The following is a 14274-nucleotide window of genomic DNA, read 5'->3' as shown; positions in this document are numbered from 1 at the left end:
CATCCTACTTAGCATTTGTTTGTGAATGATTGTTTTATTTACTGAATATTTAGTATTCTTTTAACATCAGTATAAAAAGTAGTGGTCCAGAAATAGAGAAATATTATTTAAAGTGTTATTTACACTTTTCTCTCTAGAACTTGAAGAATCCAGACAGAAATGCCCGCCATGCTGGTATAAATTTGCTAACACTTGCTTGATTTGGGACTGCTGCACTCCCTGGCTGAAAGTAAAACACATTGTAAATTTGATTGTGATGGACCCATTTGTTGATCTGGCCATTACTATCTGCATTGTTCTTAACACCTTGTTCATGGCCATGGAGCACTATCCAATGACAGAACAGTTTAGTGGTGTGCTTTCAGTAGGAAACCTTGTAAGTTTTTCATGATGTACCATGTATGTATTTTTTCTAAATAATTCTTGAGTGATATTTGTACACATCTTTAAAAGAAAATGTTGATTAGATATTTATAGACTTGGGATGGTTGAATTTGAAACATTTAAGCTATACTGAATGCCTCCTTGTTGACATTCCTGGACTTCTCCAGCCTTGCTTTGGGAAGTTGAATTCTCTTCCCTTTGCAGAAGATAGTAAGAGTTATAGAGCCAATAAGCATTTTAATTTTTAAAACCTTCAGCTTTTGTCACTGTAGCTGGTTTGTTAGGTTACAGAAACTTTCCTATCAGATATTTTCTCTTAGATGGATACTTGCAAATCCGAAGAACCTTCAGGTCCATTCGCACTGTGCCACTGCTTGCTCGCATCTCCTGATGTCCTGGGCATTCAAAGGAGGATAGAGGGGAAAGGCCCACTGAGCATTGCAGATGTACTGCAGCTCGTCAGGTGGTGTGGAGGGTTGACAGCCCCTTCTGCAGGTCATCCTGAGGAAGACTCGTTCCACCCAACCTTCAATATAACTTTTTTTTCATAATGAAATAATTGTCCCTCATATAAAGTTATCTTTATTCCTGGAAGCAAAAAAAAGTCCCAAGGCAAAGATGAGATTTAAGGAGGAAAATCTGGATATTAAAATCAGAAGAGATTCTGTGTATCAGTGTTTATAAATGCATATTAGCAGCCTGAATAGAAAACATATTTCTGCCCTTTACCTCTTTGTGTTTAGCAACCAAACATTGTGATGCCTATTTAAGCTTCATATCTGAGTATAATTCCTAACCCCAATATATGGGAATATAGAGGAGTTATTCAGATTTATCTCGGGTTGAAGATATAATGTGACAGAAATGGATAATGTTAGTTTTAATTTAAAATATTTTCTCATTACACTGAGTAAGAAACTATTTTGCATGCAGGTTTTTACTGGAATTTTCACAGCAGAAATGTTTCTCAAGATAATTGCCATGGATCCCTATTACTATTTCCAAGAAGGCTGGAATATTTTTGATGGTTTCATTGTGAGTCTTAGTTTAATGGAGCTTGGCCTTGCAAATGTAGAAGGATTATCTGTCCTCCGGTCATTCCGATTGGTAAATATACTAAATAAACAACATGTTTCTACCTTATATTTTATATTTGTGCATGTATGTTGTGTATCATTCATTGTACATTATATATTTGGCTGAGTCAGAAGTTATTTGCATAAGAATTTACAAAATACTAAATTGCATACCCACTAGATGACACGCATCTATAATATCAAGTTTCTTTTCCGTATTATCTTGATAATGTGTATTTCTTATTCAAGACATTGTCAACACCAATTCTGTTCTTGTAGTGAATGTGCTTTAAGGAATGATTTTTTTTAATAGCAGTATCTTTTAGAGTCTTTCTCTGCATAGATGAGGGAATAAAAAGTGCAAGAGCCACAACCCACTTTCAATTCCTTCTTACTACCTGTGACTGAAGATTAGTAAATTGCTTAGTTAGTAAATAACTCATTAGTTACTAAAGTTTATTACAATTTATTACAATAAAGTTTATGACAATTTTAGTTGATAAACTTCCATTACCATGGTAACTTACAGTGTTAGTTTTAGAAGAGATATTAAGATTAGTATTAAGATTAATATTAGAGATTTTTCTTTGGATAAGGATTTTTGAATGATGCAGAAGATGTTGTTAGAGATACTTGCAAGTAACCTGTATGCCTGTCATTAAAAACTTTGGTTGTGCCTTTTTTGGGGAAAACTATTTCCTCTTTCTTTCTGCCCATTAAGAAGCCAGAGGTAGGTAGAGTGTCAGTACGCTTACAGTCTTGCTAAACTAATTGTATTTTATATGCACAGGTTTATTTTTATGTAGTTGAAATGAGCATATAGACAATATTTTTGAATTATTATGACTTGAATCAGGACTTAAGACTGCCAATGTCTAGTATGCTGCAAAGACCTGGAAGCATAAGTTTTGTACTTAAGGTTTCTAAAAGTTATGTGGGACATGATTTTGTTGCAAAGTATCTGAAATATGAAATGTATAACAACTACTTCATTATATTTAGTAACATGAGTAACTATATACTGATCTTCTGTTTTGCAGCTTCGAGTTTTCAAATTGGCAAAATCTTGGCCAACTCTAAATATGCTGATTAAGATTATTGGCAACTCAGTGGGGGCTTTGGGGAATTTGACCCTGGTGCTGGCCATCATTGTCTTCATTTTTGCTGTGGTTGGGATGCAGCTGTTTGGGAAAAGCTACAAGGAATGTGTCTGCAAGATCTCTAGCGACTGTGAACTCCCACGCTGGCACATGCATGACTTTTTCCACTCTTTCTTGATTGTATTCCGAGTGCTGTGTGGAGAATGGATAGAAACAATGTGGGACTGCATGGAGGTTGCAGGCCAAACCATGTGCCTTACTGTCTTCATGATGGTCATGGTGATTGGAAACCTAGTGGTATGTAATCAGTGGGTTTTTTTAAACTATTAGAATGTATCTCATATTTTTCATAGTTTATAAATCAGAGAGATGAGGACTGGAGAAAGACTTTATGAGATCATGTAGTTCATTTGTTCTCTCTAACGCAGGTTCAAATATACCTTGATCAGTTATGAAAAATTTTTGTCTACCTTTTCTTTAAAATCTTCTGTGAGTTTACAACCTCTTTAGTAAGATCAGTGCTGAATGAGTCTTACAGTTAAAAATGCTTTTTAATAAAATATCCAACTTAAATCACCTTTGCCGCAGATTAAACTGACTGCTCTCAATAGTCATGGAGAACAGTTGGCCATCAGCTTCTTCAGACCAACATCTATAATACTTAAAGGCTTACTATTTCCACTTTCAGTCTTTTCTTTCTGAAACAAAAAAAGCCTAGCTGTTCAAATTTTTCTCATAGGCCATGATTTTTAAAATACTTATCCCTTTTTTTTACTGGCCTCTGAATTCCTCCCAAGCCATGTTCTAGATAGACACCAGTACCAAATAATGTGAAGTAATTATATGCCATGTCTTACACCCAACATTCCTCACGGTATATCCCCAAATGTCATATGAAAATTTTATAACTGCATTGCTTTTCTGACACACTCTATATGAGCCACAAAAAAACTGGCAAAATGGAAGCACTGCGAAAAAAGGGCATACCCTTTTTTCGCAGTGCTTCCACTTTGCCAGTTTTTACTCCTTTTTATGTTTGGTTTTTATCATTTTATCATTTATACATTTGATTTTTCCTAATCAATATTTTTACACTACTACTTCATTATTGAATGGCATATTGATTTGGGATTATTTCACTAATTTTCCATGGTTATGCCAAATGCTCACTAGCATCCCACCTCCGTTTGATATCATCCACAAAGTTTATGAACTTGCCTATCCACAGGCATAATGAAATACCAAGTCTAATGTGACTAATGTGAGACTCCTGTGGCACCCCTTCTAAAAATATTCTGCAAGTTTGAACAAAAAGAATTGATAAATATTATTTAAACACAATTTTAAATAAGTTTTGCACATACCTTATCAGAATTGCATATAGTCTGAATTACTCCAGTGTGTTTGTAAAATGTCATGCAAGAAAGTGTGAAATAGTTTCCTAAAATCAAGATATGTCACACCTGTGAATTCTCTTTCCCTTAGCTAGTTTTCCTGTCCAAAACAAAAATAGATTGACTGATATTTTCTTGGTAAATATATCAGCTTATTATACTCTGAATTAGAGGCACTAAAATTACTGTTTGTTGAACCCCAGAAGACTGGAGTTTGTGCCCACCTTACCTTCACCTGTGAACACTACTCAAGATGAAGTTTGTATAGGTTATTACATCATGCTGTATCCTTCCTCCCTGTGTCATTCTCCACTTTGAGGAGCAGACCTACAGTACTTCCAATGCGAAGGAAAAGGTGAAGGTAAAGGTTAGATTTTCACCTAAGTTAGTGAAGTTATGAAAGCTAGAAAATGTTTTTGGCAAGGTAATAAAATATGGGGGACAGGGAGTATGGCCTGGTAAGAATAGCAAGCAGGTGGTTTGACATAAAGTTCTAGCTGTGAAATAAAAATTGTGTCATATTGAACAAGCCATAACAGAATTACTTTTATGACTTAAAAATAAGAGATCCAGTGTATTTTCTCCTTACTGTTTTTTAGGTACTCAACCTGTTTCTGGCCTTGCTGCTGAGCTCGTTTAGTTCAGACAACCTTGCTGCTACGGACGACGATAATGAAATGAACAATCTGCAGATTGCTGTGGCAAGGATTCAGAAGGGCATAGATTATGTGAAAAGAAAAGCGCGTGAATTCATCCAGAAAGCCTTTGTTAGAAAGCAGAAAGTTTTAGATGAAATCAAACCTCTGGAAGACCTAAATAACAAGAAAGACAGCTGTATTTCCAACCACACCATAGTAGAAATAGGTAAAAACCTTGCCTATCTTAAAGAAGGGAATGGAACTACCAGTGGCATAGGCAGCAGCGTGGAAAAATATGTTGTTGATGAAAGTGATTACATGTCATTCATAAACAATCCAAGTCTCACTGTGACAGTGCCGATTGCTGTCGGGGAATCAGATTTTGAAAATTTAAATACAGAAGAGTTTAGCAGCGAGTCTGACCTGGAAGAAAGCAAAGAGGTAGGACTAATTCTATATTAAAAAAAAGACTTTGATGTTTTTTTCTTTTCTAAAGCTTCTAGTGGTGGTTTAAAATCTGTATTTCATTCCTGTATAGTAATGTACAGAAACCTGCAATTATGTTTCAGATAAATTGATGTAAGGTTGCTAGTTTTGAATGAAGTGGTAGTATGGTATTGTATTTATAGTAATAATCAAGATGCATAAGACAGTTTTTTAGAAAATTAATATTCTTTTATTTTATTGAGTTAAATCATTAACCAGAACCAATCTGATAGTCCTAGATACTGAAGTCTTGGATACTGAAAGTGTGCAGGGGTTGTACAAGTTTCTCCATACTTACTTCATCTGTGCAGTTTACTATTTTATCTGCTTTCTGAATGGCTTCCTGTCAAATTAACAGTCCATCCTGATCATTTTGATGTTTTCGATACTTTCAAAAGCCTCTGAATACACCATAAGTACATCTGAATACTGGACTAGCATCACTAAACAATTTTTTTTTTACAAATTGCTTGTATTAGTATTTCTCTTATGCTTCAAAATCATGTCTTGGGTGTGAAACCACAGAAACTGTTGCAGTTTGTCCTTTAATTGATCTGTATAATGAATAGGGTGGTTATATGAAAGTTTCTTGCTCTCAGTGTAGGATTTTGATTGATTCTATTCTATCTTTGTACTTTGGGTGAGAAAAGGAACCTTGTTCCGACACCTCACAGAGCACTGGGCTAGTACATTGTTCCATTGTTCCGTTGTTCTGTTGTTCCTTTGTTAGCTGTTCCGAAGCTGCCATTGCTGCCAGAGGAGCAGCCAGTTCTACTGCCAGTCTTGTCCAGTTCCACCCAACAGTGGGATCATCTGTAATGACTGCATAGGACTGTAATGGCACAGGTTATTTCTCTGTCTTTATGTAAATCACATAGCTTCTTAGTAGAGGCCTATGTCCTGGACCTTCTGGGTTTGGGCTTGTTTTTCCTGCTAGTCATGCTCAAGTACATCTATCATTTTCACCGTTTTCCTGTATAGCAACTAGCGATACCCATAGCATACACTGAAAGTTTGGGAATAAAGGGTCATAAGTTAAAGTTCAGTACTAGGAAGCAGAATACTTTGGATATCTTCTTTACAAAATATTTAGTGCTATCTTGGTGAGGTAACAAATACCCATCTGTCATTCTGTATTTGTCTGTAAAGTAAGTGTAATAATTCTATCAGTTTCAAGGGTGCTGTCAGCCTAAACGTATTATTTTTCATAAAACATTCTAAATACCTCAGTTGGAAAGGGTGAAGAAGATACTGTTAGTTCATTCTGTAGATGGATTGTAACTGGTAATGATGTCTCAGGTGATCTTACTGTACGGATGATGCTAAAGGAGAATCCTCTGACATAGATATAGTCTGAGATGATGACTGGTAAGTCTTGTTAGGATCAGACCTATATATTCATAAAAACATTATTGTAAACTCTCCTCCCTTCACTCCTTATTTTGAGCTCCCACCCATATCAAATTCATTCCTGTTAGTAGTTAATCAATCCATATTTCAACGTGTCCTATGTACTTTTCCTGTGCTTGTTCTTTTTTATGGTTATGCAGCTATGCACATATTAACTGAAATTTTATCAAAATGGATTATAGCTCTGATAATTTTTATTTGGAAACTTGTCTGAAAAAAGTAATCTGGAAATGTAATTGAACTAATTTAAATACTATATGTCGTTAAAATCACTGAAAAAAAAGTACTTTAAATATTTTCATTGCTGTTTATTAGATTTATTTGATGCTGAAATCTATTTTTGAAAATGTAATCGCAGGAATTTTCCATATTTGTGGAGTATTCTCCACTTCTCATGCTGAAGCTGCAGCTATTGTGCAGTAAGGAGAAATTTCTTTTTCACTGAATGGTGGCAGCAAGAAGGAGCATGACTTTTGTTATTGCCTAATGATTATGGCATTTATTTTGATAAAGAAACCTTCTTTTCTTGCTGCAAAAACTGTTTATAAATTTTTACAAACAATAGTCAATGGCTAAAATACAGAAACTACCTTGGAGTATGGAGTAAAACCTGAATTTCCCACATGAATTCCCTGATGAGCAACATTCTCCCTTTTGCTTCTCCCTCTTTTTTGTAGTCCATTCAGTTTTAACTATTTACTGCATGGGAGCATAGCCTCACTAGCAGAAGGGATGGGGGAGGTCCCTTACTCAAACCAACCTGTAGGCTGGTGGTTAGCACTGGATATGAGCACAATGACAGTGGTACATCTATTTCTCCATCGTTTAACAGGATGGTATGACAAGTGACCCTAATTATCTAAGTCTGTCCTTTTCCCAGTGGACACTCCACTTGGTTATTCTTCAAGGAGACAAAAATACTGGTTTGAATTCCTTCAGGGAGAATATCAAAGTGGATTCTCTCCCATTTGAGACATGGACTCCAGTCATTATGCTACCAGTATGAAAGGCAGCCTTTCCCCTCCAGATGCGATATTTTAAAAGAAAAAAGTGTTATCACTGCATTCTTGGAGGCACTTACTTCTTTGTAAGTGTGTGTTAATCTTGCTTTGAGAACTCCAACAAATACCTCGGATGATTAGACAAAGAAACGCATGTTCAGTCAGGAATGAGCTACTGCCAGGCAGTCTAGGCTGGTCAAGGCTGAAACACTTCTGAGTGTATTTAGGACCAAAATTTCTTGTTCCTGTAGAAACTGAAGGTGAAAAATTGAAGGGAAGCCTTTACAAATTTCAGGCACCTCAAAGAGAGAGAGAGCGGTTAAGCAATGACTATGAGAATATTTCTGGATTTAAGTGCCCAAACTTCAATCAGATTTTAAGCACAAAAGTACATTTTTTGATCATAATCCTAGTTCCTGCTTCTGACTGGATGATTCTTATCTGCTATGGTTTTTGGTATAAAGATGAGTGGGGACATACTAGTCACAGGACCAACACTCTTGTCGTGAAAATGATCCATAGCAAAAGTAGGCACGTAAAATGATTTTTTTAGTCAAAAAAGTGTCTGAAAATGTTTTTTTGTTCAATGATTTCTCTTTTTCTTCATGCCATAACGTTCTGCACTCTCATGTTTTCCCACTTATATGATTCTGCCGTTGCTAAGTGTTTCTCTGCAGTCACTTTATTGCTTATAGCCACAGTCTAGAAGTGCTGAAAATAGAACCTGCTGCCAAACCACGTTCACGTAGCAGATTCTCTAATGACAGGCAACGTAGGCATCGATCTACTGTGAAAACACTCTGCACGGCACAAGATAGCCAGATACTGATGTATGTATGTGTGTGTGTGTGTCTGTGTGCTTTTGTTTGTGTCTGCGTACACACATGCATACCTGTATTCATTGCAGTATAAGGCAATGAGCTGAATTTCTACAGAGTAACTATCATTTATTAGAAGTTTTAATTAAGTACATTAATGTTTGGTGAATTCTTTATTGTGACATATGACATACATCTTTTCCAGTATTTTGATGGGAATGTTAACTAGATTATGCCTTTCTAGAAACGTGTACAATATTGTACAGGTTAGTACATGTGAATCTACATAATAAAAAGCAGATTGGAATTTGTCTAGAAAATTGCCATTGAAACCTAAAAAAGGAGAAATAGGTATGAGAACATTGTGTCTATAAAAAATGTAATAGAGAAATATAATGAAAAAAGGAAATTAAAGAACAAATACTAAATAAAACTTTTACTGAGGAAGTAGAGCCATTAATATACACGGGGCCACTATGCTGAGTCTGTTGTCCTATCAACAAAGGTTTATAGATCTGAGGTGCATTACTGCTATCTAGCACAGAAGCTTTAAAAAAAAATTTTCCTTTCATGTTAGGTCCTTAAGTACTATGGGGATGGTTTATATAGAAAATTTTATAGTGCATGTATAGCTGTGTAATAATTAGATTTTTATTTAAAGTGTAACTTTTAGGCTGGTTACACCAAGTTATACAGAGTTACAAGATATTTTTAAATGCCTTAAAGAAGGTGGGATCGCTTAATGCTGTTGCAGACACCTTGACAATGGACATTTTACTTTACTCAGTATTCAGCAATCTAAAAGATATTTATTGTCTCCAGTTCTCACCCATATTCATATTATTCTGAACTACTGAAAAGTAAATGTGTGAAATCTTTAATCAGCCGTTATATCTATATAAGAATTTCCAGCGCAAAAAAGCAGTGGTGCTGTATCCTGAACTTCATTTCCTACCATTCTTACTTCTCACAGGGGTAAAACCAAGCTGGAGCAGTCAAGAATGCAGCTCTGGTGCCTTTTAACGAGGCAGAGCATCGTGTCACCAATTTTACGCAGGTTACCTAAACAAGTTATACATATATATATATTATTTAATCACTTTTTAATGGATATTGACTGGCCTGCATGCTACTCAGCTATGTGCCATTCATTGCAAGATAGTAGAAACATGCACAGCTGCTCTCTGCGGAGTCGTGGGACTCGCGTCACGGCATGGTCAGGCGGGATTGGCAGCCCCACCATTTCCTTGGTTCAGACGCTGTAGTTTTCATGATCCTCTGACAGTATTTGTAGTGCATGCTATGTGTGTTTCCCAGGCTTGATGGTAAAGTTTTCAGGACTCTAATTTTGAAGGGGTTTCTTTCCTTTTGAAAGGAGGACAGAATATGTAACACACAGAGTACTTTTCTCATCAAAATTATAATAAGCCTATGTGTGAACTGTGTTGTTAGTTTGACTCTGCTAGCTGTTTCGGAAAATCCTCATGCTATTGTATTTTAGGCTATAATGGAGGTAACTGCCAAACTCATATTATTATATACTCGTGTTTACTTTTTACAATTTTTTTTTTAGAAATGCTTTTCTTCAGTAAATTTCATATAAGCTTTTAGTTATATTGGAGATTAATATGCAGTAATTGAAGCACCATTAAGCATGAAATTCATTTAATTTCCACAGTCAAAGCATGTGACCATCATTTGGTAAAAAAGCTTATACAAAACTGATATTTGGCTGGTCAAACATTCAGAGATCAGTTCTGCTCTTACTTACACCCACACTTAAAAGTGTAGAGGTGCAAAGAGAAAACTGATAGCAAAATCTGGCCATAGCTCTTAATTTATGCTCACAAACTGACTACCTCCCCATACATCTCAAATAGTCTGCAGTGAGAAACTTAAACTTACTGACATTTTTTTGAGTAGTAAATACAGTTCAGCAATCTAGTAAATAACTTATGGACTTCAAACAAAAGGGTCCCTAGCTTCAGTATGATTTATATCTCACCTATTTAACATTACTGTAGTATTTACTACACCAGAACACAATATAGTGCTACTTTCAGTTTGGATTATCACAAAATGTAATGTAAATCAGTGGAGCTAAAATATATTTTTGCATAGTTTTTTGTCTTATATTTTGTAATGAGTAATTTATCTAAGTCTGACTTTTATTTGCAAATATTCATCATTCAAAATTCTTTAATAGTCTGATAAATTTAGTCTTTGGATTGTCAGTTGGTCACACAGCATTAGCATATTGTGATTCATAGTGGACGGTATTAAACGGAAGTATTGTTTCACTTTGCAGTTAGCTTAATTAATCTTTATAAGCAGCAGTTCTTTTCTCTATTTCAGAAATATCCTTTTACTATTGCTTGTGTGAATCAAAGAGCCATTTTAAAGTAGCTTCCAGTGGGAGTGCTTTTGCAAATATTTGCATTGCTACTTAGGATGTTTTTGCTTTCATCAAACATTCTTGCAAATATTTTTGTTTCTCGAATGTTCATAAATAAGTAGATCAAAGGAATTATGAATAGCAATAAACTACAGAGTGGACTATAGTTCAAGGATCCTGGTTTTTGCAGTATTTGCTAACAAGGGTCAGCACAGAATTGTTTTGCCTTGATTTACCATGTTCTGGTTTTTGAACAGAGTTATTATGCCTGACTATATAAGCACTATAAAGAGCAACATCTAGATTTCTCTTATAGCTATACCAGTAGAACTACAAGGGTGTTCAGCCACTTGGTCATTTTTGTAGGTGGTGTAGCTGTACTTGAATGGACTGTCTAAGTTTGGATATAACATCACTATTTATATCACAAATCATCTGATTTTCATGCTGATACCCATACAGTTCTGAGAAAATTGAAAAATATATAATTTCCATTATTTAACATTTTCACAGGTATTTGGGAGGAAAGGAAATTAAAAGCAAAACCAGAATGGTGGTTTCTCATGGAGCCATCTTCCTGCTTCTGTGTGTTCTGCTCTTTGCTCCTTCAGTCCCTTAAATTGTGATTTCAACAGCAATTAGTGACATCCTGGCCAATAATGAAATTTCAAGCTTTGTTAAAAATGTTAAAGTAAGAGCTTTTCTGCTACTCTCAGATTACCGTTTTGGAAAAAAAGAAAGAAAGAAACATTAGAAGTTCAAAGTGGCCTGGCTGTAAGTGAAGCAGAATTGTATGAATCTATGAGATGTTGTCAAGGTTCAGAAAGTAATTATGTCCAAAACTTCCTGACCTAAACTTGGCTGCTGCTTTCTGCAATGCTTCTCTGATGGGCAAGCTGCTTTCCACTTTCAGTTTCTATATTGAAAGCTAAACTAAAAATGGTATCTTGTATTGTATTGCTGACTGAAGCATGACTGGCAATGCTGTTGGTAAATGTGGCATACACGATATATGTATCTATGATGATCAGTATAATGCTGCTTTAAAACCATGTAAGTACTTTTGTCCCAGTATTGTCTTCTGTGCAAAGGAGATGGAGGACGCACATTCTGAGCTTCTGAAAAGTAGACTTCTCTGAGAATAATTTCCTTAGCATATTATTCAGAAAACCTTTCTCATGTACGATCTAGCATCATGACTCTTGAACAATGTCTAATAGCTGATCCTGATAGATCATTTATAATCTGGGTGACTGAATATTTTTGAAACCTAGAAGCATGGTATCAAATAAGAATCAAAAAGGACTTGCTGCCATATCAAAGATAAAGTTTGGTTTTGATAATTGATTACCTTGTTTCACAGGTTCATTCTTTTAAAAAAGCTGTATGCATGTTAAGTACATAGCATTGCCTAAATCAAGTTTATGTAATGCTGGTGAGAAGAGAAGTTACCAGGTACCTTGAGATATGTTCAGGTAAATAACTGGGCATACGCTGCATTCCCAACATACCCGGGTCTGCAGTTAGGGGTAGCCTAGCCACCCAGCTGGCTTTTGTGTATGTGGACACTGGCAAGTCACAGTAAGTGGTAGAAAAAGGAAAGTCCTTCTGTGTATTAAAGCACATGGAATTATATGTAATCAGCAGTAACATGTTCCATTCCCAGATGGGTTTGAGTTGAATACATAGAAATCAGTGCAACATCCCTGTGTCAAGTGCTTTGTACCAGGGAAGAAGTTTGCTGTGGAAATATGTGAGTGTTACTGAAAAATTTTCTTGGCATACTGAATTTAGTTGATTTGGTGACATCTTAAGATGCTGTATCACAAAAACTTCCTAGTTGTTCTTAATGCATGCTTAATTTTTTTAATATTGCATAGAATGCCATACAATAAATTCAATGTGGAAAAAATAACAAAGAAACAAAAAGATAAGTATTATTTTTGTTGAATAAATTTAAACTTTTCCTTTCACAGATGATACTGAATCATTACAGATTGAATTTATTGAATAAAGTTTATAATATGCTTCTTCACACAGTGATCTAGTTGGAGCTAAATTCAGGTATACAAGGCCAGCACGCTAAGGAAATGCTGTGTCACATCAACAACAGGAGAGTAACTGAAATATCAGTGGAATAAAGTGTTTGGTTGTTGTTTTGTTTTAAATAACAAGTGCTGTTGATTCAATTTAGGATTTATCAGCTTAACTCCTGTGATTATTATTGCAACTCCTTACAGGAAGCATGCCAGATTTTCAATGAGAAGAGACTTGTAAGATACAATTCACCATGCATACTGCCCCACATAAATAAAGATGGATTTCCGATGTTCCTGATAAATGACCATTCTACTGTATCATATTTCTGCCTGATCATTTTGATCTCTCCTTACAGTGGATATCTCTAATCTTTCATCTTGAGTTATCTGCTAGTTTTGTGCAACTTCAGTAATAGGAATTTGTTACTTCTTAAAATTAACACATGCTGAATTAACTCACTGCATAATGACTGAGTTACTGAACTCTTCATTTTCCTTTAAAAAAATGGACAGTAGGTCTTTCAACTTTATATTTTAAACCAGTTCATAATTTTTGTTTGCTCTGCTACTACTGCAGCATTTTGCTAGAAATGCTGTCCAGATCGGAATGATGAAAGCAACATTTTAATAAAACTCTAAGGAATACAGATAGTCACTTCTCAGTTTAAAAGTGATTTTTTTGTATTGTATTGATACAAGATAATTTAAATGCCATGCATAAAATTCCTTGGAATATACCTTGGCTTTATGGAATTTCTGGCCTTTCCTCAAATGGATGATGGACATTCACTGATGTTTTAACACTGTGGTCCTTACTTGAGGACTGCAGAATTTATCCCATACTTTCCAGTTTCACCGTTTTAGAGGCAGTATTCCACAATGGCCAAACTGCCATGCATCATCTATAATTTTGAATATGTTGCAATGAGAAATTTGGAAATGCTAGTCTTCAGAAAAGAGTGCATCCATGTGTGTAAATTGAACCTAACCTCATAGATGCTAAAGGTCATGCACAAACATGACACGTGAATGTGTAAACTGGGATTTTAAAAGAAACAGGAAATGGGTTTGCAGATATCATTGAAATTACATGCATACAATAATGCATACACTAAATGTTTCTGTTCATATGGTCTTCCTCTAAAATGTGGGCTACAGACCACTGTGGTACACAGAAATCAAAGTTAAACCTATGTCAAAATCACAACACAGTAGATTGTCAGTATGACTTGATAAAATCAGAGTGGGGAGAAATTAATTTTCTCTGTGTTTGAAGAACATACTGAATGTTGTTTGCAATGTAAAATGATATCAAAGGCTTCCAGTACTTTCTGAATGCACATACTAGTATTATTTACATTTCCTTTAAAAAAAAACTTTATAGAAATTGGGGCTTCTTGAGCATGTTTCAAAGGAATAATGCCTCTAACTTAAGTTTTAAGCGTCAGCAAAGATACATCTTTAATGTTATCATGGAATATCCCTCTGTCTAAAGTTAATTCCCCATAAACTGTGTTTTAAATCTGCTTACAT

General features: G+C 35.3%; 1 protein-coding gene across 1 annotated transcript in view; it reads left to right on the top strand.

Annotated features, from left to right (window-relative positions):
• LOC106499228 (sodium channel protein type 2 subunit alpha) overlaps positions 1 to 14274 on the top strand; it is a 60138-nt gene that overhangs the window by 24021 nt on the left and 21843 nt on the right. The window contains exons 14-17 of the mRNA XM_067299113.1: positions 138 to 376; positions 1318 to 1491; positions 2501 to 2857; positions 4554 to 5033. Of these exons, the coding sequence (XP_067155214.1) occupies positions 138 to 376; positions 1318 to 1491; positions 2501 to 2857; positions 4554 to 5033 (1250 nt within the window). The remainder of the gene's footprint in view (positions 1 to 137; positions 377 to 1317; positions 1492 to 2500; positions 2858 to 4553; positions 5034 to 14274) is intronic.

Source organism: Apteryx mantelli, chromosome 6 (genome assembly GCF_036417845.1).
Source record: "Apteryx mantelli isolate bAptMan1 chromosome 6, bAptMan1.hap1, whole genome shotgun sequence".
NCBI lineage: Eukaryota > Metazoa > Chordata > Aves > Apterygiformes > Apterygidae > Apteryx > Apteryx mantelli.
The sequence above is the reverse complement of the archived record's forward strand: the minus strand, read 5'-3'. Positions and strand labels throughout refer to the sequence as shown.